At 41.0% G+C, this 27988-nt stretch overlaps 1 protein-coding gene across 7 annotated transcripts in view; it reads left to right on the top strand.

Annotated features, from left to right (window-relative positions):
- The first annotated feature begins 9827 nt into the window (after nt 1-9827).
- AAK1 (AP2 associated kinase 1) overlaps nt 9828-27988 on the top strand; it is a 180425-nt gene continuing 162264 nt past the window's right edge. For 6 of the 7 annotated variants that reach the window (XM_049651583.1, XM_049651587.1, XM_049651584.1 and 3 more), the window contains exons 1-2: nt 9828-10023; nt 10310-10699. In XM_049651583.1, coding sequence (XP_049507540.1) covers nt 10537-10699 — 163 coding nt within the window. In that variant the 5' untranslated portion in view covers nt 9828-10023; nt 10310-10536. The other variant, XM_049651582.1, reaches the window with a different exon arrangement.

Here is a 27988-nt window from a genome sequence, read left to right as displayed (position 1 = left end):
AAAAAAGCCTATGATCAAATTGGGGAAAAAGGCTTCCCATTTATGTGAAGTGGGTTTTAATTAATGTTGTTAATATATAAAAAGGTGAGGGGCGCCTCGGTAGCTCAGTTGGTTAAATGTCTGACTTCAGGTCAGGTCATGATCTCAAGGTTTGTGGGTTCGAGCCCTGCATCTGGCTTTATGCTGACAGCTCAGAGCCTTGAGCCTGTTTTGGATTCTGTTTCCCTCTCTCAGGGGAGGGATTCTGCCCCTCTCCTGCTCATGCTCTGTCTCTCTTTCTCTCAAAAATAAATCAACATTAACAACAAAAAATTTTTTTTAATATATAAAGAGTTGAACATCCAATTTGAAGTAGTCATTCAGACACTCTATCACATCACCCTAGTCTAATTATCTGTATGGCATTCAATCCTATCTAACATTTTCCTTGACTTGTTTGCTCATTGTGTTCTTCTCACCCTGACCCAATGTAAACTCTCTTACAAGAAGAAACCGTGTTTATCTTGTACCCTATCATCCTCTCTAAACCTAGAACAGTGCCTTGTACACTGGAGGAGCTCAATATTGAGTAAACTGATTGAACTGAATACATAAAGAACATTTTCAAATCAACTATTAAGAAGAAATGCTCCAATAGAAAAATGGAAAAGGATTTAATTTTAAAATGAAGAAATATACACATCCAATGAGTATTAGACTATAAACTCTGTAAGGGAAGGGATACATTTACCTTATTTATCATCATGTTTCCAACTCCTAGCATGTAACAGGTACTTAACTAAACAACTGATGAATGAATATGATGTTAAAGAAAAAACTTTCATGATGCTTGTCAAAGACAGTAAGGAAGATTTTATTCAGGAGGGACTATTGCAATAAGGGTTTTGTAGTAGGGGAGAGAGATGGAGCTCAAGTCCAAATTCAACCAGGAGAGGTATAGATTTATAGTCAAGGGTGGGGGTCAGTGGATAGAAAATTACTATGAGGAGAAACATCAAGGTTAGGGGGATTCTTGCTAGACAGACTCAATAGGATTCTTACTGAAGGCAGGCCAAGGTGATAAGATATGGAGAGTGCGGGATGAGAAATTTGATCAGATATCAAGGGTGGGGGAGTTTTTCTAAACTGACTCAGCAGGGTTCTTGCTAAATCTGGACTAAGTGGGCCAAGCACAGAGCCCAAGGTCGATATCTAGTCAAAAAGAGGACTCAGAGGAACTTGCCTTAAATTTGGTTAAAGAGAGAGTCCCTGGGGTGCCTGGGTGGCTCAGTCCGTTAAGTGTCCGACTTTGGCTCAGGTCATGATCTCGCGATTGGCGAGTTTGAACCCCACATCTGGCTCTGTGCTGACAGTCGGAGCCTGGAGCCTTCTTCGGATTCTGTGTCTCCCTCTCTCTCTGCCCCTCCCCTGCTCACACCCTGTCTCTCTCCCTCAAAATAAATAAACATTAAAAAAAAAAAAAAAAAGAGAGTCCCTGTCAATGAAAAAGTGTCCAAGCTCACTAACTTAAACAATGGCAATTAAAACAATGAGCACCATGTCTACCTATCAAAATGGGATAGATTTCTCTTTTAACTGTACAAATTCAGTGTTTTGCAAGGGTATGGGAATACCTAGGATTCAATGTCTTCTTTTCAGACCAAAAGTTCCTTGAGGTCAAGGAGTGAATTTTGTTCATTGCAATAAAATTTCTGGGGTATAACCCATGGTAGGTGTTTAATATATATTAACTGAATCAAAGAGTGGAGAGCAAATCAGTATAATTTTCCTGGAGGAAACATAATTAAATACATATATACAAATATATATAATATAATATGTAAATGTAATATACATATATATAATATATACATAAAATAGTAAAAATTTGAAAATAAAACAATCAAATATTCAATAGTAAAGAACTGATCATTAAGCATTCATTAAAAATAATGTTTCTGGGGAATATATAATGAAGTGAGAAACTATTAAATGAAAAAACAGAATATGTCAAATATGCAATGGGATTCAATATGGCAAAAAAAACAAACAAAACCCAACTGTATTTATATACAGAAAAAAATTCTAAAAGGAAATTGATCAAAATGTCATAGCAGAAATAAATGGAAAGATATTCCATGCTCATGGATTAGAAGAATTAACATTGTTAAAATATTTATACTACTCAAAGCAATCTGCAGATTCAGGACAATCACTATCAAAATATCAATGGCATATTTCACAGAAATAGAACAAAAATCCTAAAATTTGTATGGAACCATATAAGACCCCAAATAGCCAAAGCAATCTTGAGAAAGAAGAACAAAAGCATCATGCCCCCTAATTTCAAACTATGTTACAAAACTACACTAATTAAAACAGTATGGTATTGAGCTAAAACAAACATATCACTGGAACAGAACAGAGAGCCCAGAAATAAACCCATGCACATATGGCCAATTAATTTAATACAAAGAAGCCAAGAATATGCAATGGGGAAAAAACTCTCTTCAATAAATAGTGTTGGAAAAACATGCGTAAGAATGCAGGAATGAAACTGGAATACTATCTTACATCATACACAAAAATTACCTCAAAATGGATTAAAGACTTGAACCTGAAACCATAAAACTAGAAGAAAACATAGGTAATAAGCTCCTTGACATAGATCTTGGAGGTGATTTTTTAAAAAATCTGACACCAAAAGTAACAAGAGCAAAAATAAACACCAAACTAAAAAGCTTCTGCACAGCAAAGGAAATCATCAACAAAATGAAAAGGCAACCTTCTGAATGGGCAAAAATATTTGCAAATCATATATCTGATACTGGGCTAATAACCACAACATAAAGAACTCATACAATTCAGTAGCAAAAAACAAACAAACAAACAAAAATCAAAAAAACAACAACAACCAAAAGAAAAAAAACCCTCAAACAATCCAATTAAAAGATGGGCAGAAGATCTGAACATTTTTCCAAAAAACCCACACCATACAGATAACCAATAGGTACATAAAAAATGCTCTATATTATTATTATTTTTCCTGAGAGAGACAGAGGGAGCAAATGAGTGAGAGGGAGAGAGAGGGGGAGAGGGGAAGGGGGGGGAGAGAGGGAGGGAGGGAGGGAGGGAGGGAGAGGGAGAGAGAGAGAGAGAGAGAGACAGAGAGAGAATCCTCCAGGTGCAAGAAAGAGAGGGGAGGGAGAAAGAGAGAGCAGGGCTCACCCAAAGTGGGGCTCACGCTCACCCAATGTGGGACTCAAGCTCGTCCCATGCAGGACTCAAACTCATGAACTATGAGATCATGACCTGAGCCTCAGTTAGATGCTTAACTGACTGAGCCACCCAGATGCCCCAAGATGATCTATATTATTAATCATCTGAGAAATGCAAATTAAAACCACAATGAGGTATCACCTCACGCCTGTTAGAATGACTAATATCAAAAAGACAAGAAATAACAAATGTTGGTGAGGAAGGAGAGAAAAAGGAACACTTATGCACTGCTGGTGGGAATGTAAGTTGGTGTAGACACTATGGATAATAGTGTGGAGGTTCCTCAAAAATATTAAAAATAGAAATACCACATGACCCAGCAATTTTGCCTCTGCGTATTTATCCAAAGGTAACAAAACCACTAATTCAAAAAGATCTGCACTCCCATGTTCATTACGGCATTATTTACAATAGCCAAGATATGGAAACCTAAGTGTCCATCAGTGGAAAATGAATAAAGAAATTGTGGTATATATACAATGGAATATTATTCATCCATAAAAAAGAATGAGATCTCACCATTTGCAACAACATGGATGGACCTCGAGGGCATTATGCTAAGTGAAATAAGTCTGACAAAACAAAATACCATATGATCTTTCTTACATGTGGAATCTAAAAAACATGTATTTTAAGCTCGTAGGTACAGATAACAGATTGATGGTTGCCAGAGGCAGGGGGTGACGGGTGGGAGAAATGGGTGAACTGGGTTTTTTGTCTGTTTGTTTAAATAAATTGAAATGAGTTTTATTTATTTTTTATTTTTAAAATTATTATTATTTTTTTTTAAGTAGGCTTCACACCCAGCATAGATTCCTAACACGAAGCTTGAACTCACAACCCTAAGATCAACACCTGAGCTGAGATTAAGAGTTGGCCGCTTAACTGACTGAGCCATCCAGGCGCCCTTAAATAAAATGAATTCTTTCAAAAGGGACTGAGAACTGCTTATTGGACATAGTAATGAGAATTGGTAGAGATGGCAAGGATAGACAGTTGCACTGATGTACTTTGTTGGAAAGAGGTGCAGAAAAATGCAGTAGTTGCTGGGGGAGAATGAAAATTCAAGGTAAATTGATATTAAACTAATGACATCGAAATAAACTGCTGGAGAAAGTAGAACCATGAGTGACCTAGAATGTCTCAGGTGCCTTTTATGTTGTTAGGGAGGATTGAATAACCCATACATTTTCTTTATTAATCCTCTGAGATTTACTGATCTTAAACGTGGACTTTCAGGTCTAGAAAGTTTTAGAAAAAATTCTTCTAAAAGAACATTTCTGTGGTTAATTAGACTATTAGAGCTCAAATCTAATTAGGACGCTGCTAAGAAGCATTAAATACATTTCAGTATTTTGATAGATTTTTTTCCATTGAGTTACTAAGTCATTTGTTCAACATATTTATTAAACATCTGCTATGTATGTGTGAGTCCATTGCTTAGGACAGAAAGATGAGTGTGGGGGCGCCTGGGTGGCTTAGTTGGTTAAGCTTCTGACTTTGGCTCAGGTCGTGATCTTGGGGTTCATGAGTTCCAGTCTCACATTGGGCTCTGTGCTGACAGTTCAAGCCTGGTGCCTGCTTCAGATTCTGTGTCTCCCTCTCTCTGCCCCTCCCCTGCTCTCACTCTGTCTCTCTCTCGCTCTCTCAAAAATAAATAAACATTTTTTTTAAATCTAAAAAAAAAAAAAAAAAGAAAGATGAGTGTAATGTAATCCTGAAGGGATAAACAGGTTAACCAACAATGACAGTACAAACTGATTTGGGCTATAATGGAGGCACATTCAAAGTTCTGCAGTAACAGTAAGTAGCAAAACACAGCAGGAGGAATAGCTGAAAGATTTATAGGGCAACTAAAAAGAGAAAGGGGATTAAGACCTCCAATAGGCTGTTGGACTGGATATGTTGAAAAGTCCCTGAAAAATTTGAGCTTCGCGAAATCAGTCAATGCAAAAAAAAAAAAAAAAAAAAAAAAAAAAAAAAGAAAAAAGTCAATAGCAGTTATCTCTGAGTGATTTTTATTCTGAGCTGACTTACTTTCTTCAATGATTATGTAATTACTCTTCTAACCAGAAAACAAAAAACAATGAATGTCCTTTTCAAAGGAGGAAGATGGTTGTCATAATTTCCCTTCTGCTAAACAGTGGTTCTCAAACTTGAATATGAATCAGAATCACCTGGATGGTTGGTGAAAGGGATTACTGCCCCTGTCCCTACATAAATATATTCTAGCTGTTTTTACTCTGATTGTGCCTTTCTTACCAGAGTTAGTTCCCTCTATCATTTTAATACACTTAATTTTACAGGATATTTGAAATCCCCTGAAAGTGAGGATTATATTTTATTCACTTTTAACCCTCTGCTCTCATATTAAGCATTAAGGAATTGCTGAAAATGAATTTCTGAGAACTGTATCCCTGTGTATCATTTTTAGTGCTGGAGAAAAGACAACGATGATAAATACGTCAATTATACTTCAGTTGAACAGGACAAACATTTAAATTTAAAAAAGTTTTTAAAAATGTTAAACCAAAAGTGGAGAAAAATGTATATGGTTCTTTCCCTTAAGTGATGCATTAGATTAGTTCATTATTTAATAATCAAACAGTTAATGATCTGAGTAGGGCCTGATAATCTGCATTTCTAATAAATTCCATTGGACTAAAAGCTGGCAATATAGAATGGCTACACGGTATAGTGAAAATTACGAGGGTTTTGAGGTGAGTCAGGTTTTGATTCTGCCTCTGCCCTTTATAGGCTCTATGTAGCAACAGTTGACATACATTAACCCCACTGAGCCTGTTTCCACATTGACAAAATAAAAGCAATGAACACCTCATAGGTGTATTATGATATGATATAATTAAATATCCAACACAGTGGGGGCCTTAGTTAAGGTAGTTAATTCATGTTGGTCCCCTTCCCTTTGATTTCCTCTAAGGAAGCACCACACATTTGCCATAACTGGGTTTACTGTGACATGAGTTAGCCACATCACAGAACAAATAATTTTCTGCAAACCTCACAAACTATACACATCCCTCTGCTACTAATAAAATCTTCACCATTCATCTATAAAACTGGGGATAATAGTATAATAGTATCTACTTTAATAATAGGTAATAGTATCTACCTCACAGAGATGCAAACATGAGGATTAAACAAGATAATATTTTAAGTGCTTAATACAGTAACTAGCATATGGAAAATACACAGTAATGTCTCTTTCCCTCTTCTTTTTGATTATTTATCCATAGTATCTCCTGGACTGAGTTCAAGCTTACCTAGTTCAGACTACTTCAAATCAATTTTTTCTACCTTAATCAGACTGCTCTCTTCTATGTCACATTTCATTTGAAGTCAATTACTTGGCTTATTTAAGAACTGGTAAGGATACAAACTACTGTATTGAGTGTTCGAGGAGATAAGTGGAGTTAAGTAGAAGACTGCTCTCTGACTTTTAGTACTTGAGGTGACAATATACATGAAAAGATGAATAGGAAGGAACACAAGGAAGGGTGGGGCAAATTATACAGAAAGTAAGTGTGGTAGGAGTTTGAGATTATCGTGGCTGATCTTTGATTTTTTAAAAAATCTGATTATTCTACACTCAGGAACAAGAGAATTACTAAGAGTTGCAGGACAGCACTGGTATTATGGCTGAGAAAATAGGTCCAGAGATGTAAGTGGTCTAGGGGCACAGCTATGGAGGGCAAAGATTCCCTGTTTCCTGGTCTGTTGCTGTTTCTAAATATGTTTCTAAATATTTTAAAGTATTTTAATCAGTTTATAGTTGTTCTTTCTAAGTTGACAGTTCAGTGTAGCTAGTTAAGCACTGGGCTCTAAAGCCAAAATGTTTGGGTTTGAGCCCTGGCTTTGCCAGTCACTATCTGTGTGACTTTGGGCATGTCGTTTATCTCTATGCTTCAGTTCCCCCATCTATAAAATGAGTATAACAGGGGCGCCTGGGTGGCTCAGCGGGTTGAGTGTCCAGCTTTGGCTCAGGTCATGATCTCCCAGTTCGTGAGTTTCAGCCCTGCATCAGGCTCTGTGCTGACAGCTCAGAGCCTGGAGCCTGCTTCGAATTCTGTGTCTCCCTCTCTCTCTGCTCCACCCCAGCTCATGCTCTGTCTCTCTCTCTCCTTCAAAAATAAATAAAAACATTAAAAAAATTAAAAAATAAAATAAAATGAGTAAAACAATACTACCTTATTTCAACATTACCAACAAATAACTTGTTATATGTAAAGGATGAAAAACTGTAGTTTTATCATTATAATTGCTAGTAGTCTCTGAGAGAATGGAAAGCAAGAAATCCAGTGTTCTAATGGTTTTTTCTTTCTTTTGCTTCTTTAAAAACGTCCTTAAATCGTCCAGATGGCTGCTTGTTAGCTACCTTAATCCTATCAGATAAAAACAAGTTTTTGTATCTCAGAAGTGAGAGTTGGAATTTGCCTAAGTCTGGCCTAGTCTGGTAACAGGAATGTCTAGGAAGGTAAAAAGTGAGATAGAAACAGATTCTAGGACCAACAGAAGTTCTTCAAAAAAGTCAGTCAAGGGGCACCTGGGTGGCTCAGTCAGTTGGGCAACTGACTCTTGATTTTGGCTCAGGTCATGATCTCACAGTAGTGAGATAAAGCCCCACATTGGGCTCCACACTGGGCTTGGAGCCTGCTTGGAATATTATCTCTCTCTCTCATCTCTCTGCCCCTCCCCTGCTCCAGAGCCCTCACACTCACTCATTCTCTCAAAATAAATAAATAAACTTAAAAAGTCAGTCAAGATCAATAGATGTAGAGAAAGTCGGAGGTCAATGAATCTAATTCCAAATGAGATTTCCCGTCTATTTTAAGGTCTATTCCAAACTTCCTTAAGACAAAATCTAGCCTTTTAAGGCAAGTGCAGAGAAATGCTCCCTGGGCTTCCTTTCAGGGAATGTTTTAGCAGGTGCTGCATTCCACCCTGGAGGTGGCTGCATGAATTTGTGAACTGAGGTGACAACATTGACTCCCTCTGGAAGAAGAAATGCTGTCTCTACACAGGAAGCTTAACTGCAAAGGCACTACTTGAAAAGGGGAGGAGGAGGAGGAAGAGGAGGAGGGGGGGGAGGAGGAGGAGGAGAGGAAGAAGGAAAAGAGAAAGCACAGCAACGCTGCTGCCAACCCAGTCACAGCTCAGTTCAATATTCAGATTAGAGAAAACAAGAACCATCCCCGCCCCCGGCCTCCACTCCCCCCCAGAGTACCCTTTTCTCCTCTCCTTAAATGCTTGTTGAAAAGTTCTGGGACGAAGTACAAGTCAAGAACGCGGTAGGAGAATTAGGGAGAGCAGGTGGAGGTGAGAAAGAACCTATATTCGGGTAGTTAGAAAAATCATGGATGGGGAGGGAGCAAGGATTTGGAACTACCTTAAGCACCGTCCATCAGGAAATCTAGGGATGTAGAAGGGTAGTAACTGGCCTTCCAAGTCTTCTGCATTTGGCAGATGAAAATCACATTGTCCGCCAAGTGGAGTTTGGCACTCAGGCGGTATCAGGGTAAAAATCAGCATCAGGGAAGGAGGGAATCTTGAGTGAAAAAGAAGTAACAACAGATCAGTCTTGGGTTCTTGTGTGAGGGGATATGTGAAGGTAAGGCCCACCCACAGCATCAGCAAACGTGGAAGAACTGAGGGTCACTGTCGGCAGACGAGCCAGCCCCAGTTTGGGGTCACAGCCAACGGCTTGGATCTGCTGGTACCCTAGAATCTGCCCTGAACACAACGTTTAAGTTTCTCGGTTTGAGTCCTGCCTGTAGATTCCCAGCCGAGACACTGTCTTATTAAGCGCTCTCACTGCGCCTAGCTCAGAGCTGACCGCCGAGCGGCTCTCAACATCTGGGAGCAAAAACGGCTTTTTGAGGTTGGCGGCGGAAGGGCACAGGTTCTACTCAGAGTTGGCGTTCGACTGTGGCTTTGGACCAATTGCCAGCAAAATTCTCCCGATTACCCCTCGTCTTCCACCTTCTGCCCAGGTGACGTCGGTAAGCCCCGCAGGACCGGCCAGAGTCTAAGCGGTTAAGCCGCGTCCTTCAGGTGTCAGCCTCTCGATCCGTTTGGAAACAACAACCCCCAGAATCCCTTGTGCAGGGAGGTCAAACCGCAAATAAGATGGCTTCAAAAGGGTGGAACATACAGCAGTTTCCTAGTCCTTGGCGGTTTCTTTACCGGATATGTTTAAATAACCGAATCCCCACAAATGCACCACCCCACTAACCACCTTCGAGGCCAAGGAGGCCACCGCAGCCGCTTTGCTCGCTCCGTCAGGGGCATCCTGGGAGTTGTAGTCCAGCCGGTGGCTTGCGCCGAACTACCTTTCCCATGGTGCACTGCGGATCGGGCGATAAAAGTTCTTTTACAAAACTCTGTACACACTGAGACAGCCCCCTCCTGGGTCCCCTTCTCTCCCACGACTCCTTCTCGTCTGTCGCGACCGGGCGGCAGCAATAGGAGGGCCTCGGCCCCTCGCCGCGCCGTCCCGAGAGGCACTTCCGGCGGCGGTTCACTTCCTGGTTGGGTGGATGGAGCCGGGCGGGAGCGCGCGCGGGGGAGGGGCGGCGGGTCAGTCTCCGCTGGGCTCTCCGGGAATCAGCTGGCGGGCGGGCGGGCGCCGAACGCGGCCCCGGCTCTCGCTGCAGCGCCGCCTCCTCTCCGCGTCGCAGGCCGGCCCCGCGGCCGTGACAATGTTGCAGGGCTGGTAGCTGGGCGCCAGCCGCCGAGCCTTCTCAAGTGGGTGCCGCCGGGATGCTGCCTCGCGGGGCGGCGGGGAGACCGAGGAGGAGGGGAAGGCAGTGATCGGCTGGGTCGACGCTGCCCGAGGCGGCCAGATCCTTCCTTTTTCCGAGCCGCGGGGACGGGGTCCGGCGCTCTGCCGGGATTTCAGCACCAGAATTTTTCTCGCTAGGAAAATGCATGAAGCGTTTCCCCGGGATGATGGCTTTTGCTCCCTCTAGGACTCAGCGGTTGAATTCGTAAGTGTGTTACTGATTCATCCTCTCTTCTTCTGTCATCACAGGTTTAAACTTACGCGAATCGCTCTCTTGAGGAGGAGGGGACCGCGGCGCGATTGACACGCATATTCCTATTGGCATCCTCCCTCAGCCCCCACCCCCACGGCCGGATTCGGGTGGCTCCTCTGCGAGCTGAAATCCGAGAAGAAATCCTTGGATCTCTTGTTTTCTTAGAAAAAAAAAAAAATCCAGAAACCTTCGGTATTTTGCTTTACTGCTTCCTATTCTCAAGATGAAGAAGTTTTTCGACTCCCGGCGAGAGCAGGGCGGCTCTGGCCTGGGCTCTGGCTCCAGCGGAGGTGGGGGCAGCACCTCGGGCCTGGGCAGTGGCTACATCGGAAGGGTCTTTGGCATTGGGCGACAGCAGGTCACTGTGGACGAGGTGTTGGCGGAAGGTATGGTGGGACTCTTTCAGTGCGCCGTGAATTAAAATCTTGTGCTGATGCAGCAAGACTGGTTTCTAGTTGTTCAGTGTATGAATGGGTTTTGACCAGTTGACCCTCCCTTCCCCCTTCCCCCTTCCCTTGCTCAGTGAATCATTGTCCTTGAAAAATTTAAAACTGAGGTTTGGAAGTGACAGGGCTTATGGGATGGAAGGACGTTGCTGGAAATTGTTTACCTCAGTGACCTTTTATTATTTTTTAAAAATTGGCAAGCCAATTCTTGTCTGCCTCACTGAATTACAAGGATCAGAGGGAAAACGTATGTGTGAAAGTGTAAAGCTTCACATCAAATGTAGGGTGCTGGGCTTGTCATCCTCCTTAAACTTGAAATCTTGATGTGAGGGCTGAAGGGTGGAGATGGAGTACCTTTAAGAAGGGAGAGGGGTTTCTCCTTCTACCCAACTTTCCCACTCCCATGAGCACGCACTGGAGGAAGAGAGGATTTTCGAAGAATGGGAATATGTTTTTCTAATAGCGAAGGCTCTTGGTGAATTTGACTAGTTTTGTTTCCTGACCCAACTGTAATCAGGTCCCCAGGATGTAGCTAAGATAACAGAAATTACATGAGATGAATGTGGTTATTTTGAAACCAGTCCACTAGGCCCCTCTTCCTCCTGTTTTAGTTTTTATTTTTTAGCCAAAAGAATTACTTGAGAGTGACATCTGATTTTTATTTTTCTTCTGTTGGAGAAGATGTTATTTAGATCTGCTGTGTAAATTCCCTACATGTGTGTTCATCTGTGTATCTATAGATATGTAAATATATGTTTTTTTATTCTCCAGGCTTTCTGGAAATCTTTGCATGTCTCTTTTGGTAACCTTAACCTCGACCTTCATAATTACACCAGACTCATACTTTTCACAGCCCATTGCCTGCCTTGTGTGCTTTTATTTTTAATAAAAGCAGCGATTTCCTTGGCATGAAGCTATTCAAGCTAATTGAATGGGGCCAACCTGCTGTAGGTTGTGTTATCGGTTGAGAGGGGATTGGGGAAGGGGGATGCCACTGTTACTGCATCATGGTGGTTGTGGGGGGACAGTTTATTAGCTGGAGTGGAGCCTTTTTTGCAAGCTAAGGTTGAAGCAAGGGTCCTAACCTGGGCCTGGGAGATCCCTGTCATGGTGAGTGTTGTGGGCGGGTGGGTTAGGAGGAGGAAAAAGCTGTTTGACTCTCAGCTTGTGCAAGTACTGGGTTCAACCGGGCCCAGTTTTCTGGGGTTAGGGTGGAAGCCATTACTTTAAAAGCACTTTAGAAAAAAAAAGATCTGACAGTTAATGTCCTTGTGAAATTGTTGCTCTTTTCCATTCTCAGCACTGCTCTAGCTGGACTTAATCCGGGTCCTGAGTCACTGTCCCTCTGGATCTTTCCTTGTGGGCTTTGGTGCAGGATGGGAGATGCTTCTGTGCCCGCTGCCAGATCTGCACCCTTGAGTCTGATCTGTCTCTTTCATTCCCGTGCCAAAGCCCTTGACTGCAGTGGGATGGAGAAATGGAGAAGGAGTGTGTGAGAGAGAAATCAGGAGGAATGAGGGGCACAGAGCTCTTTCCTTCTCTTTGAGTGGCCTCTGCTTTATAGCCCGGGAGCATCTGGTTCAGCTAGGATATTGTCTCCTTGTACGTGGGGCTACCCTAAGCAGTACCTGTTCTCAGAATCTGAATGATGGGGAAGATAAAAGGAAAATTGGTCTTTGTCATCTAGGCTGTCCTCCTCTTCCCTGGAATTCATCCCTGAGAATTACACATCACGCATTATGATATTTTTAAGTGGAACTTAGGGCTTGCAGCTCTGCATTCATTTATTTGTTCATTCAACAAGCAGTTATGGAGTGTCTATGACGTACCAGGCACTGTGCTAGACCCTGGAGGTATGACATAAAACTAGATGCTAGAGTTTACAAACTACTTTGAGAGATGGAAAACAGCCAGTTAGGATAGAGTGATATGTGCTATGGAGATGAGCTTAGGGTACAGCGGCCCTCAGTTTTAGCGAGCCAAGGATTGCTTTCTGCAGGAAGTGACTGACCAAATGAGTAGGAGTTATCCAAGTGTGGAGACAGCATGGACAAAGACTCAGAGCAGCAGGAGAGAGTCTCACGTAAAACTGGGTCTGGTGATAATGTTCTTTTTATGTTCTTTAACTGAGACTTTGCATTTGTGGCTCTTAGAAGTATATAGCTATGTAGGAGTCTGTATACAAAGTATTTATGTAGCGTCCACTAAGTAAAAAGGCACTGCTAGGTTCTGAGAGGGATATGGGGAGTTCTAAAGGGTGATGTCTGCTTTTAAGGAGCTGTCACAATTTGGGAAGACAAGGCAGATACTCACACATACAGTATAGCACGGTTACCAGCAGTGTCTGTGTAGTCAGGCAGATCTAGGTTCGAATTCTGCATCTGTTCTTTACTAGCTGTGAAACCTTGGATAAGACTTTTCAAGCCTGTCTCAAATCTGTTTCCCTATGACAGTGGTTCTCAAAGTGTAGAGCCTGGATCAGGAGCATCAGCATCATCTGGAAGCTTATTAGAAATGTGAATTAGGCCTCACCCCATAAACCAAGAGTGTGGGGCTTTAACAGATTTCTGGAGAGATTCTGATGCAAGCAAAAGATCAAGAACCCCTGTCCTATGGAGTGGTTGTGAAGATTAAATGAAGCAATGTATATGAATTATTTAACATTTTTCAGGTGTTCAACGAGCGGCAGCCATTATTTGGCAGCAACATTACATCCTATATATAGTTCAGGGGAAGTGAAGGGGCATTGTGAAGGCTAGTTTGGCTACAGCGATCTGCAGCCATCCCGTTCCCTATTGTGGGTGGACAGAGTCAGATATTTTTCTGCAGAAGCCTCACTAGCTCCTTCAAGGGTCAATAGATATTTTGGGTAGCCACGTTCCTTCCTGTACCCTTTCCTTTTTGAGTTTCCAGGTGCTGCCCTAACCACCAGTCCCAGCCAGAGTTGTCTGAGGACAACTGTGCGAGTGCCCAGGACAGTGGCCAGGCAGTATGGGGAGGGTGGGCTTTAAACATAGACTCTTTTCCCACCACATCCCACCTGTCACCCCTGTTTCTCTAATTTGGGTGTTGGTCTCTGCTTTATAGTGAGGAATGCAGGAACACCGAGGAGGAGCTGCTGTAGTAATAAAGGAGAACGTCTGGGCTGCCATCTCCATCAGCAGCATCAGCACTGTTCATCTGCTTTCACTAACTAGTCACCGAGGGCTTGTTTGGAAGAAGTGAAGGCTCTACACCATGAATTCAGAAGGATATGGCTATCTCTAAGCTGGGTGTAGAGGGAGATATTTTCTCTTTAGCTTCCTTAGTAAAGATGCCATGATGACTTCCTAATCATGTCTGAGGTAATGGGCATGTGATGTCAAGGAAAGACTGGGTTTAAGCTTCCAGAATAAGCTCCATGGGAAAATAGGAGCAGTGCTCAGAGAAGGACTGAAGAGTAGTGCCTTTGTCATACATCCTTAGCTATGTGAGGCCTTACGTTCTAAGCTTTAAACAGTACATGTTTGTCGAATTCCTACTGTGTCTAAGACCACATTCCAGAACTGCATCAGTTCTGTATAAGGTGGGTCACGTGCCCCTGCAGAGCAGTTTCCTTACTTATACTAAAGGAATCCAGGTCTAGAGTTAACAAGAACTACTAAGTGAGTTTCCATACCAGTAAGCTGACGATTTCTCCTCCCAACATCACAAGGTAGTGAGGCTTAAAAGTGTGTGTGTGAAACGACCTAAAACAAACATATGTATACGTGTATGTATGTATGTGTATACACATGCATATGCAGCATAATTCTATTGTGTTGGTATTGATGTGATACATACATGTACTCATTTAGGGAATTTTCGTTAGGCCTTTGTGGTAGGCACTGCATTATGTTCCAGAGCTACTGAGAAGAACAGGATGTGGGCCTGGGTCTTCAGGTGCTCACAGACCAACAAATAACCCCAAGATCAGTGGTCAGCACTTAGCATGGCTCTTGGTACATACTAGACGGTAAAAAGATGTTATGAGGTGATAAAGAGAGGGCCTGAGGGTGAGGGTTTATAGATGATGTCTGGTTTGAACAGGAATGGAAATTGCCCAGCAGATGGTCCAGATGAGGGTTGCCCAATGCCTTCCCCGCAGAAAGAGGAGCCTATGCAAGTGTGGAGTGGTGAAACAGTATGATGAGTTCAGGAACACTGACGAGTCCAGTGTTATCATTTGGGTTAGCACAAGTTTCCCTTCCAGAATCAAGGAAAGAAAGGCATAGAATGGTAGAAGGAAATTCTGCATTTGTTCCCTGGCTATTCCCTTGCTGTTCACTTTCTTCACTTGCTGGGTTTTTTGAGTAACCATTGAGTAGCTCTCCATTATGCACTGCTACCCTGTGTGCCTCAACCCTGTGCTATTTGTGGGGCAAGGGAGGGGATAGTGCCGGGGAGAAGGATGGTCCTGAAGGTTCCGTGAGAGGCAGGCAGCTTGAAGGAGAAGTAGGTGGGGGAGAGGGATGACCAGTGTTACAGAAGAGAGTGGACGGGGGAAATAATGACGATGATTGACCAGAGCAGAAGGTAGGTTGGAGAGAAAAGAGGAAATAAGGTTATGGAGAGCTTTAGTGCCAGGCAGAGAGTTAGTTACAAGCACCTGAGGTCTTCTCTGACGCAGACACCAATTTGATCCCTCCCACTTCAGATGTCTTTGCCTGCTGGGAAGTCTGGTTTTTTAGTGGCAACTGCAGATTTTCAGGGGGTGGTTTGTGAATGGTGTCTTCTTCCTGGCTTCAGGCATGATGACGGTTATAGCTTTGCTAAATATAGCCAAATCTAGAATTCAGAAATGAAATCCAGAATAAGCAGTTAGTTGCATGGTCAAAGCCTTTCTTTTGGTCTAGCAAAGTCACACTCCTTTAATGAGAGATGATGAAGAGAAACAGTTTCACGTGGGTTTTGAGTGGGAGATTATGAGGGGAGACATATACTTGTACCTCAGTAGCTAAAACTGCATGTAGAGTACATGGGGACAGCTTGATAAACATTCATAAAGTACATATGAAACATTACGGCACCAGAGCAGTCGTCGCAGTGTTTGAAAGTTGGCATCTCAGAAAGGGGACTAACACCACCATGTACCTTCATCTTGCACTCTTGCAAGGATAAATGCTTTCTAAGCCTGCTGAAGAAATAACTGTGACATCTGCATCTGAAAGAGCCAAACAGTGACAATAATAGAAATGGTATTGTCTATTGAAGTAGCATCTGGCACTGTGAAGTAGCAAAGAGTAGCCTTCAGTCTGCTTTTCTGGAGCCATTTTTTGGTGTGGTGGAAGGAGCACTGGAGTATAAGTGGGGAGGTCCAGGTTTGTTGGTTCGTTCATTGCCATATCCAGTGACTGTTCCTGAGCCCTCACTATGTGCTGGGCATCAGTCAGTGAGAAATAAGACTGCCTTGAGGAATTCACAGTGAGAGCACTTCAGGTACGTGAGCCAATACCTCCAAGTGCAATAATGGAAGGATGTAAAAAGGGGAGGGGAACAGATAAGAGGCAGCCATGAATTTTGTGGGGTCAGGAATAGTCAGGAAAAGCTGAAGAAAGGGTATATTTGAGGTATGTCTTCAAAAACAAGAACTTATTACTAGATGGAAAAGATTGAGAGAATTTTCTAGGCAGAATAACATGGCCCAAGACAAAAGTTTAGGGAAGTGCACTGCTTGCTGGGAGCTTTATGTGTTGAGATAGCATAATCTATTAGTGGTCCAGGGCTACATTGTCCAATAAAGTAGCCAGAGCCACATATGGCTGTTTAAATTTAAATTATCTAAATTAAAATATAACTTTAATTCTTCAGGCACACTGGCCACTTTTCAGTTGCTTAATAGCCACATGTGGCTAGTGCCTATGATTTTGGACAGCACAGATAGAAGATATTTCATCATCACAGAAAGTTCTATTAGACAGTGTTGGTTTAGAGCAATAGTCTCTAAACTCTTTGGATAGAATGGCACTATCAGTTAAACATTTAATTCCTTCATTATGTACATGCTTATTTATTTATGTCCTGCTATCATTAACTAATATCTGAAGGCACAGTATATACTTAAAATGAAATTCATCATTTTTGATCATAGATGCAAATCTGTCTTTTAAGTCCTCTAGATAGGTTTTGGTAAACTTCTTGTCATATTAGATTGTGACCGTTTGTACATCGTAATGTGACTGATAGAGAGTTAAGTATACCACAAATAGAATTGAGGCTCTACCATTATCTTGTTCTTCATGTATGCTTCTGTTATCTTTCTTTTTTTTTAACGTTTATTTATTTTTGAGACAGAGCATGAACAGGGGAGGGGCAGAGAGAGAGGGAGACACAGAATCCGAAACGGGCTCCAGGCTCTGAGCTGTCAGCACAGAGCCCGATGTGGGGCTCGAACTCACGGACCGTGAGATCATGACCTGAGCCGAAGTCGGACGCTTAACGGACTGAGCCACCCAGGTGCCCCTATTATCTTTAATCCAATATATCTTTGCAGGAATCTTTGCCTCTTGTTTGCTTTATGAAGATTAATTCACTTAAAACAGATGTAATCAGTAAATCCACTTAACCAAGCACATGAACTGTGCAGCCCGTGCTTTGGAGCTTCCACTCTTTGCTCATTATTCCATCAGATCCATATGAGACATGTGACTGATATAGAGACTGGATGGCAGCACTAGTGTTGGGCCATCTAGTAAATAAAGATAAAATCTTATTTTCTAAGATGGAAATTAATGTAAGTAGAGAGTCTCATATATATTTTTTTCTTCCCCAGTGGATTGTTCTGTGGCCCTCTGTTTGGAGACCACTGGTCTTGAGCAGTGGTTCTCACCCAACAGCGATTATCCCGGGTGACATTTAATAATGTCTGGAGACATTTTTGATTGTTACAGGTGGGAGGTAATACTGGCATCTAGTGGATATAGGCCAAGGATATTGCTGAATATCCTACAGCATACCCAACAGCTCTCCCTCCCCACCACAAGTAATTATCTAGCTCAAAATGTCAGTTGTGCCAAGGTGGCACAACGTGATGTGTTGACCAATGTGGGGAAAGAGAGAGGAGTCGGAGATGGCTTGGAAGAGTCTAATCTGACTTTAGGCAAATCCTTTAATTTTTAAATTCATTTTCTTAGGATCAGTGAGGCAGTTATCTTTCTTAACCTAATACGGTTAAAAATCTTTATGTCATTTTCTGTGTAAAATAGCTACTTCCAGAAATAAACCAGTAAACTAAAGGAGGTAGAACGGCAAGGGTTTGTAGGCTCTACCACTGGCTGAATATGGATTATGAGTTTTAGAAAATTCTCCCAATGTTCTCATTGCTCATATCTGAGCAACCCCAAAATATTGTGGAAGCATTTTCTGACTTGAATTGCTCACAGGGAGGTTCAGTTGGGAAGGGTCATTAAAAATCAGAATGTTGTGAGAGAAGGTGTAGATAATCCTTTGTACAGGAAGAATTTTCAGGAAGAGTCTAGCACTTGCAATTAGGGATAGTGGGTTCAAGTTGTTTGACTTCTGTTTGCCAGTATGGCTTTGGGGAAGTAATTTAACCAATAGGAGCCACTGGTTCCTCATTTATAATAAACATCCTCTTCCTCTGAGAGGATGTAGGTATAATGTAGAGTGCATGAGACAGCTTGCCCTGCCAGCCAGGAGTAGCAAGGTTTATTGAGCATCTATGGTATTTTCAGCTCTAAGATGCTGTGACATATAGAAAAATAACGGAAGATTTGGCTCCTGCCCTCTTTGTTGACATAATGTGACCAACACACAAGAAACAAAAACGCCCTATAAGACAATAGGGTGGGTGGCGTAGTCTCTAAATTCTGGAGGTGTTGAGGGGAAAGAGATCAGTGAGGACTGAATTGGTGAGGAAGATTTTGTGAAGCTGGATTGTTCTTAACTGTGAGTCTTCTCTGGAACCCCTTCTTCGAGTAACCTTGTTTTATTTAGGGAACACATCTAGTTCTGCACGTTTGCATATGTTATATTCTTAGTAAAGTTGAAGTAAGTATTGCAACATTTTTGGTTTCTTTTGAGGAACAAAATTGCCTACATAAATAAATCATATGTTCTGTGCTTATAACCAAAGTAAAAAAGCCTTTTTATTCCATGTGATTTTGAATCACTCAGCAATACTGGCTGCAGTATTTTGTGCCTCCTTCCCCCCTCCGGTATCTTTATTATTACCAGTTTGCTATCTTTATTTTTAGTGTATTATATATACTTCAAACAATCTCAGTTCTTCTTTTGAGTTATGAACAATTGTTAGGAAAGAGGAGTCCTTCTTATGAACGAGACTTCCACCCTGGCAGAGGGCAAGTTCTTCAAGTTGGAACAAAGTTGAAAGAGTGCAAATCTGGAGCTTCATTCGAGGGCTGCTGTGAGTGAATCAGCTTGAACACCATGGTCAGTTTTCTCCTTGGGTCCTGAGTTAACCTTGGCAGACAGTGGATGGCAATGCCAATTGAAGCTTTGTTATTTATGATTTCTGAAGAGCTGAGAGATTATTTATTGGATGCAAGAGTTTATGGCACATTATTATTATAGAAGGCCTAGCATAGCATAGCATTGATGTTAGATTATCATTTGTAATTATAATGATCTTAAATAATGATGCCTTTCATCTAGGACTTAAATCTTGGAGAAAGCAATATAATGCCATGTAATTTTGCTTGCTGCCTGTTTTTGAGGATGCTTACAGCTATTGTACTGGGACTTTTAGGGTAAGAGAGATTGTTGTCCCTGTGCTACTGAGCATGAATTTGAGAACAAAACGGAGACTTTATTACCCTTCAGAAACAAAAAAAAAAAAAAAAAAGGAGAGGGCTCAGGCCTTGTCAGCTGGTCCCCTCCTGGAGGACTGAGGGTTGAGCAGCATTTACAGAGGGGGCAGGTCTCCTGCTAGGACCCTCAACTCATCATTTTCCCTGCTCATGAAATCTTGTTTGTTCAGGAAGTGCTGATTATCTTACCAGTTTGTTAGATTTGTTTAATTTCCACTTGCCTAGTCCTTCTCCTCAGACCTTTGTCCTCTAGTTTTAGAAGCCTGGGCCTCTTGGTGGAGAGTGGGCAGTGTTGGGAGAAATAATTCCAACTGGCTTTTCAGCTATGGAATAATCTTGGTTTGACCAGAAGGAGTAACTCAGTAATGATTGGGGAAAACCTGCTATTCAGTAGTGTCTTTCCTTCCCTGTCCCCCAGAATAACGGGAGCACTGTGATGTTCTTCTCAGGAGAAGACCTCCAAGGTTAGACCCATGTGCGGTGGTTTAAAAGCATGGGAATTGGGGGTAGACAGCCCTTGGACTGAATCCTGGACCTGTCCCTGTGATGTTGGGCAACTAACATCCAGGCTTCTCATTTATAAAATGCGGATAATATTGTGGTTGGTTGTAAGGATTAGATGAAATTACGTAAAGCACTTAGCATAGTGCCTAGCATATAGTTAGCAGTCTGCAAATGGTAACTCTTAACATTTGAGTGCACGAATTTTGTTTTAATCAGGCAGTATTTGCTTTGCTGTGTGAATAAGCTGGTGAAGTTAGTCATGGATATATATATATACATATAGATGTATATATATGTGTAGATATATATATATATGTGCGTGTGCATGTGTGTATATATATACATGTAACTAGTGTTAGTTTTATATATGTATATATATATATATATATATAACTATTAATCTAAAAAGTAGAAATGTAAGGTATGAGTATCTTAACTATATATAGGGACTCAAACTATTTAAATAAATGCTATATTGTGTAGATAGATACAGATGAGGAATAAAGATAAGAAAGAGAATCTCAGATGAATGTTGTGGTTTGATTTTTTTTTTTTTCATGCTTGAAAGCCACCTGTGTGTTGGAAAATTTCCCCAGCCTGTCATGTTGCGATTAGTATGAAGGGCCTCTGCCTCTCTGCCCCTGAGGGACACCTGATCCCAGCTGCCTATCCAGCTTCACATTCTTAGGCTCTAATATAGGTCGTCTGCTTCATTCAGGCCTGTGCACTCCTCCTCTCCCATGAATCATGGGTTTAGTTCTTTCCAGTGCTTTCCTCGTAGCATTCCCTGTACCTGGGATCCCCTGCTCTGCCCTGCTCACCTACCTTACTCCCACCTAACCGCAGCACATTTGATCCCTCTCTCCTTCTGTTCTGTGGGTGCTGGTCATACTTGCTGCCTTTGTGGACTGTTTGGGCCCATAATCCCAAAGTTGTGTTTTGCTATTTATTTCATTTGTGTCTACTTTCTAGTGTTAGATAATTTTTAGGAGGCAAGGTGTAAACCTTAGGTTTATTTTGTATCCAATTAAGGACTCTTAAATCTGAACACTGTAACAGAGGGTACTGGAGAATAAATTAACTGAAGAAATAATACAGTAAATCAGCACTAAATCACATTCACTGGGCAGGCACTACAGACCAGACAGATGTGAGATATATAGACCTCCCTGTTCCTATTCCAATAATATAACAGATCTATGTTTGGGACCTTAATACAATGATAAGAGCTCTCAAATCTAGGTTTTTGGTAAAGTTGAAAAATAACAAAATTCAAAGCAACATAGAACACCTTCCAGACTTCCTGAAAATTGTGTAAATTTCTTTACTGATTCAATTCAGTTATGGATGACTAATTCTATCAATCTCAAAAGTAGAGATATAAAGTACAAGTATCTTAACTATATAAAAGAATTCTAAAACGATTTCAGTGCTATATTGTAAAGATGGAGAAGATTAGGTCAAGTGTCAAAAACTCAGAAGTTACTAAAGTTTCTCTTTAAGCAAAGCATGCATTAATTTTCTAGCTTGTGGTGGTTGTTGGCTTGTGGTAAATTAGGACAGTGATTCTCAACTTACATTTAGGGTAGTGGGCATGGGAGCAGGGGACAGATAGGAAAGGAATACATAATCTGAAAAAGCACATATTAACCCCAGGCCTAGGTAGGAAAGGAGGGACCTCAAATAGTATGGGGAATGGTGGTATACCCTCTTTAGAGAGGCACATTGTAGTCTTAAGCGCTGGGGGGAGGGAGAGGATATGAGACTTTTATGTTTATCAGAGGGCATATTGTTTTTAAAAGGTTTGTAGGTATGGCACTAGCAGCTCAGTTATAAATTGAGTCTAGAGAGGTAGTTCCTAAAACTGGTCACTATATGTAGCTCTTAGAACATAGATAGGAACTCATTTCTCCCTGTTCTTGCTGCTCTCAGAGAGGAGTAGTGAAAAGGGGACTCGTCCTTAAGCCTTTCCTGGTGGTTTGCCCTATGAGTTCTGTGACCTTGTTGAAAGATCAGATCTTGGTGGCTCTCTGATCAATGATGAGAATTCACTTGAAAAAAGTTACTTTGGATAAGATAAACTTTCCCAGAAAATGAAGGATTTCTTTCTCTTTTAAAATAATAGTTTTAGAATATTAATGTTATGTTCATAACATAAAATGGGTCATATAAGTGGCTCAGCCAGCAATTTTAAAGTGATTTGAAGGTGGTATGATAGAATAATGTCCAGGTCTATGCATATTCAAGTTCTGGTTTTAGGTTTAGCTCATCTGAACAAAGAGCTGTATAAAGTAAGGAAAGTAGATTGTGTAGTCTCCTCAGTGATCTGGGACATGTGGGTTCCCTTCCGCTACTATGGTTTTCCTTATATAAATATGGAGATCACTGGATGACCTCAAAGATACCTTCTAACTGGAAGACATGATTTTTAAGTTCTCTAGTTTCTGTTGAGACCATTTGAGAGGGACAGTGACATGGGGTTGATTAGGCTGAAGTGTTAGACTTGTGTAGCTGGGACTAAGACAACCTTCTTGAGATGGGTTGTTAACCTTGGGTTATGTATGAGCCGTACTGGGATGTGTCAATATCAGTGAGGCAAAAGATCCCATTCTTTTTCTACTTACCTTTTTCCATATCTTTCCTTTAAACTAGAAAAATCAGTGTTCATAATTAGATGTTGGAGGTGAGAGGAAGCTGGGATGAATCCTGGCTTAAGTGACTGGTGGATAATGGTGTCAACAGAATGAAGAAAGAACAGTGTATGAGGGAAAGAGGATGAGTTTGGTTTAGGACGTTTTAGCGTGAAGCACCAATGAAAATCCAAGTGTGGATATGGTTTAGGACACTGGTGGATAGGACTGGCCTGGATTTTAGAGAAAAGTTTGGTGAGAGTTGTTCTATAACCACATGATATTAATGTAGAGTGAAATGGAATGAGATCTCACAAGGAGACTGTGTGGAAAAAGAGAGAAGCGGGCTGTGGGGAGGTGGAGGAAGAGGAGCACACCTGGAGGGATTCCAAACTCCTCACTCTGACCTGCAAACCCCTGCAAGAACTTGTATCTCTCTTCACCTCAACCTGTGACTCTTTAGCAACAGTGATTCCCCTTTATTTTTTTGAGCATTTAACATCGTTTCCTCTGGCATCTTAGGCTTGGCTGGTCCCTTTGCCTGGAATCTTTTCTTTTCTTTTCTTTTCTTTTCTTTTCTTTTCTTTTCTTTTTTTTTAAGATAGGAAGAAATGAAGGAAGAAGGGAAAAAAAAAGAACAAAGGAAATATAAAAGGAAGGAATGAAATAAGGAAGGAAAGAGAAAGAGAGAAGGAAGAAAGATACCTGGATAGAAAAATATATTAAAATCTATTTTTAAAATTAATTTTTTATTGAAGTATAATTAACAGTTTCAGGTGTACAACATAGTGACTCAACAATTTTGTACATTTCTCAGTGCTCACTCACTGGTGGTGAGTGTAATCACCATCTGTCACCCAACAATGTTATAACAATATTATTGACTATATTTCCTATGCTGTTCGTTTATTTTATAACTGGAAGTTTGTACCTTTTGATCCCCTTTATCTGTTTCAGCCCCACCCACCTTCCTTCTGACGGCCACCAGCTTGCTCTCTGTATTTAAGAGTATGTTTTTTTGTGTTTCTTTGTTCATTTGTTTTGTTTTCTAGATTCCCCATATGAGTGAAATTTGCCTTTCTCTGTCTGACTTGTTTCACTTAGCATAATACCCTCTAGGTTCATCCGTGTTGCAAATGGCAAGATCTCATTTTTTCTATGGCTGAGTAATATTCCATTTTGTGTGTGTGTGTGTGTGTGTGTATGTGTGTGTGTGTGTATACATATATATACATACACACGTATATATATACGTACATATACACATACACACACACATATCACATCTTCTTTATCCATTCATTTGTTGATGGACAGTTGGGTTGCTTCCATATCTTGGCTATTGTAAATAATGTTGCAATAAACATGGGACGCTTATATCTTTTTGAATTAGTGTTTTTGTTTTCTTTGGGTAAGTACCCAATAGTGGAAATACTGCATTACATGGTATTTCTATTTTTAATTTTTTTGAGGAACCTCCATACTGTTTTCCACAGTGCACGCACCAATTTACATTCCCACTAACAGTGCACAAAGGTTTCTTTTTCTCCTTATCCTTGCCAACATTTGTTATTTCATGTCTTTTTGATTCTAGCCTTTCTGACAGGTGTAATGATATCTCATTATGGTTTTGATTTGCGTTAGGATTAGTGATGTTTGCTCTTGAGCTTTTTTTTTTTTTTTACCATCTTTTCCTGTGTCTCTTGGTCATCTGTGTGTTGTCTTTGGAAAAAATGTCTATTCTGGTCTTCTGCCCATTTTTTACTTGGATTATTTGTGTTTTTTTGGTGTTGAGTTATGTAAGATATTTATATATTTTGGATATTAACCCCTTATCAGATATATCATTTGCAAATATCTTCTCTCATTTAGTAGGCTGTCTTTTTGTTTTGTACGAAACAATACAAAGGTTTTTCACTGTGCAAAAACTTTTTATTTTGGTGTAGTCCCAATACTTTATTTTTGCTTGTGTTTCCCTTGCCTTAGGAGACCTATCTAGAAAAAAATATTGCTACGACTAATGTCAAAGAAATTGCTGCCTATGTTTTCTTCTAGGAGTTTTATAGTTTGAGGTTTCTTTAGGTCTTTAATGCCTGGAATGTTCTTCTTCCCGATCTTTCCATCGCTGGCTGCTTCTTGCCATTCAGACCTCACTTAAGACTCACCTCAGAGAGACCTTCCTTCACCATCCAATATAAGGAACTCATCATGTTTTATTCTGCCAGCTGGCCTGTGTCAGTTGATTCTTGGTTGTTGTGTATCTCCCTCCACAAGAATATCACTGTCATGAAAACAGAGACCTTCACTGACTTGTTCCTTGTATATCCCCTGTTCCCTGTGTGGTGCCTGACACCTCTGAGGAACTCAGTGAAAGCCAGTTGAAGGAAAGAGTAAGCAGGTGAAGGAGGCAGAAGAATGATTGGTGATATAGATACAGAACCAGGAGAGAATAAGTGATGACAATGAATACTAAGTAGATTTCAAAGAAGGAGGGTGTGGATACTTTGGGGTGTTAGTAATCAGTAAGGTCATGATAAGGATGGAAGTATATTTATTGGATTTGGAAATATGAAGATTATTCATGAGCTTTGTTAGCGTAGTTTAAGTGGAGTGGTAGAGTGGAGTGGAGTCAGGAGGCAGTGAAATGAGAGAATGGGAAGTCAGTTGGATGCTGAGTCATGGAGGGATTTATTATTTTTAATGGTGGCAGAGTCTTGAGCACATTAAGCAGAAAAGTAGCTAGTAGAAAGAGGTTGGAAATACAGTATAGGGAGATTATTGATAGAATAGGACTGAGAACATGGTGACAGGTCATGGATAGAATCCTCAACTCAGGTGCAGGAGAGGACTTTGAACAAGAGAAAGGGCATTCCATTCACTGACTTGGAAGGAACTGGAGAAAGAATGGATACAGAAGATAAGAAATTGGTAAGGTCTGACAGGTTGAAGGAGTTCTTGGCCCATGGCTTTTGTTTTCTATCGAATGCTGTGGGGTGGGAGTTGAATTGGGGTTTTTAAAGAGAGTAAGGAAGGACAGGGAGAATTTTCCTTAAGTCTATGAAGAGAAGAACTAACAAAGGATAAAATAGGAAAGTGGCCTGGTCATTTGGAAAGCCCATTCAAGATAAGTCACCATCGGAAGACCGGTTTCCTGACCCCTGAAGGTTTATTGATTTTGGAAATGTACTATTTTGTATAGGACTTTTTCTTTTTTCTTTTTTTTAATGTTTATTATTTTTGAGAGAGAGTGAGTGGGGGAGGGACAGAGAGAGAGGGGGACAGAGGATCTGAAGCAGGCTTTGTGCTGACAGCAAAGAGCCCAACGCGGGTCTCAAACTCCTAAACCATGAAATCATGACCTGAGCCAAAGTCAGACACTTAACTGACTGAGTCACCCAGGCGTCCCTGGATAGGACTTTTTCTGAAACACATTATATATTTCCTGTCTTCTAGATTATATGTCACAGAGGCAGCATGATATAGGTAGAAAATATGCCTGATCAGAGCCTGTCTGGTGACCCCTACGCCTTACTCTGGACAGTTGCTTCCCCACCCTGCCTATCATGTTCCTTCTTCTGTAAAACGAGATGATGATGAAGTTTCTTTCCAAGAGTAACATCTCACCATCCTTTATTTCTCAAATACATTGTTACTAGATGTCTTAGGATCTTTGCTTGATGGGGGTTAGGCAGTTTGCTCCTGAATAAACTTGCACTGCTTTTTGAATTTCATGTTTGTGAATTTCATGTTTCTGGTTTCTTTCTTATGAGACTGTCCCTTGTTACCTCTCACTGCTATCTGCGTGCCTTCCTGAATTAGTGTTTCTCTAATTTGCTGCTTTTAATCTGCTATGGACTTGGAAATTAGATGACTAAGCCTGTTCTAGAACCGTGTGCAACAATGAAGAGGCTGTTAGTGAGAATTTGAGGGTCTTGTCTGTGATTAAGGAACATGAGCTGCTGACCATGGGCTTTGTCTCTCCTGTTGGCACAGAAATTAGTTTTTTGTGCCTTGTGTTCCAGAAAGGTTGAGTTCTGAAGAGATGACGAGTTACCACTTGATATTTCTTATTAATTAAATGTGCTTATAAGCATTTGTCTGAAAATGAGTATCGTTGAGTATCAATACCATAGGGATTTAACCTATTTCCATTTTCCTTCTCACTTTCTATCCTTTCTTCTCCTCTCTCCCACCTGCCCTCCTCATACACAGAAATCCCTTCTCCACACTTCCAATGTAAGGCAACGTTCTAGGCACCATTATAACATTATTCCAGTCATTCAGTTTCCATGTACTTGAAACCGTGGAAAAGTTTCCAGGATTATAATTCACTGTTCAGTGCTATGTTTGTATCTCAGTAAGGGTCCTACTGGAGACTCAACTGGTATTTGCTGTTGGGGGCTGGTAGACTTGAAACAATGAAATGAACACAAGTTCCATATATAATCTGTGGTTGATATGGAAGAAAGCTATCATGAAGTCTTAAAATATTTTTGGGGCGCCTGGGTGGCTCAGTCGGTTGAGCGGCCGACTTCAGCTCAGGTCACGATCTCACGGTCTGTGAGTCCATGAGTTTGAGCCCCGCGTCAGGCTCTGGGCTGATGGCTCAGAGCCTGGAGCCTGCTTCCGATTCTGTGTCTCCCTCTCTCTCTGCCCCTCCCCCGTTCGTGCTCTGTCTCTCTCTGTCTCAAAAATAAATAAACGTTAAAAAAAATATATATTTTTAACACATGTTAATCCATAAAGATAATAGAATAGTTAGAAGATAAAGTCAGACTAAGAGAGAAAATACTACCTGTAACCCTAAAGATCACCATTGTTAACATTTTGGTGTGTGCCTTCCAGACCTGTGTATTTTTATAAAATTAAGAATATATTTCACATTATCCCCTATAATCTGCTTTCTCATTTAGTAGTATACCTGTTTTTTTGTGTTAAATGTCTGCATCATCCATTTTAGTTCATCATGTGAATGTGTTGTGATTTATTTAGCCAATCTACATTAGAGATTTAGAAGTTATTTATAGCTATTACAGAACAACCACAATGAGTATTTTTCAAGCCTTTGGGCACTTGTTCTATTACTTCCTTAGGATAAATTTCTAAATGTGAAATGGCTGGATTAAAAGATAAGCATATTTTAACTTTTGATACATATAATAAAACAGCCTCCAGAAAGATTAAATCAATACGTACTCCCATAAGAAGTATCTTCTTTATGAGGTTGGACATGTTTTCTTTCTTTCCATCTGTGTGTATGTCTTTTTATCTGTCTTTTATATTTTTTC

Source organism: Panthera uncia (assembly GCF_023721935.1).
Source record: "Panthera uncia isolate 11264 chromosome A3 unlocalized genomic scaffold, Puncia_PCG_1.0 HiC_scaffold_11, whole genome shotgun sequence".
Classification (NCBI taxonomy): domain Eukaryota; kingdom Metazoa; phylum Chordata; class Mammalia; order Carnivora; family Felidae; genus Panthera; species Panthera uncia.
Note: the sequence above shows the minus strand (reverse complement) of the source record. Positions and strands in the feature narration are given on the sequence as shown.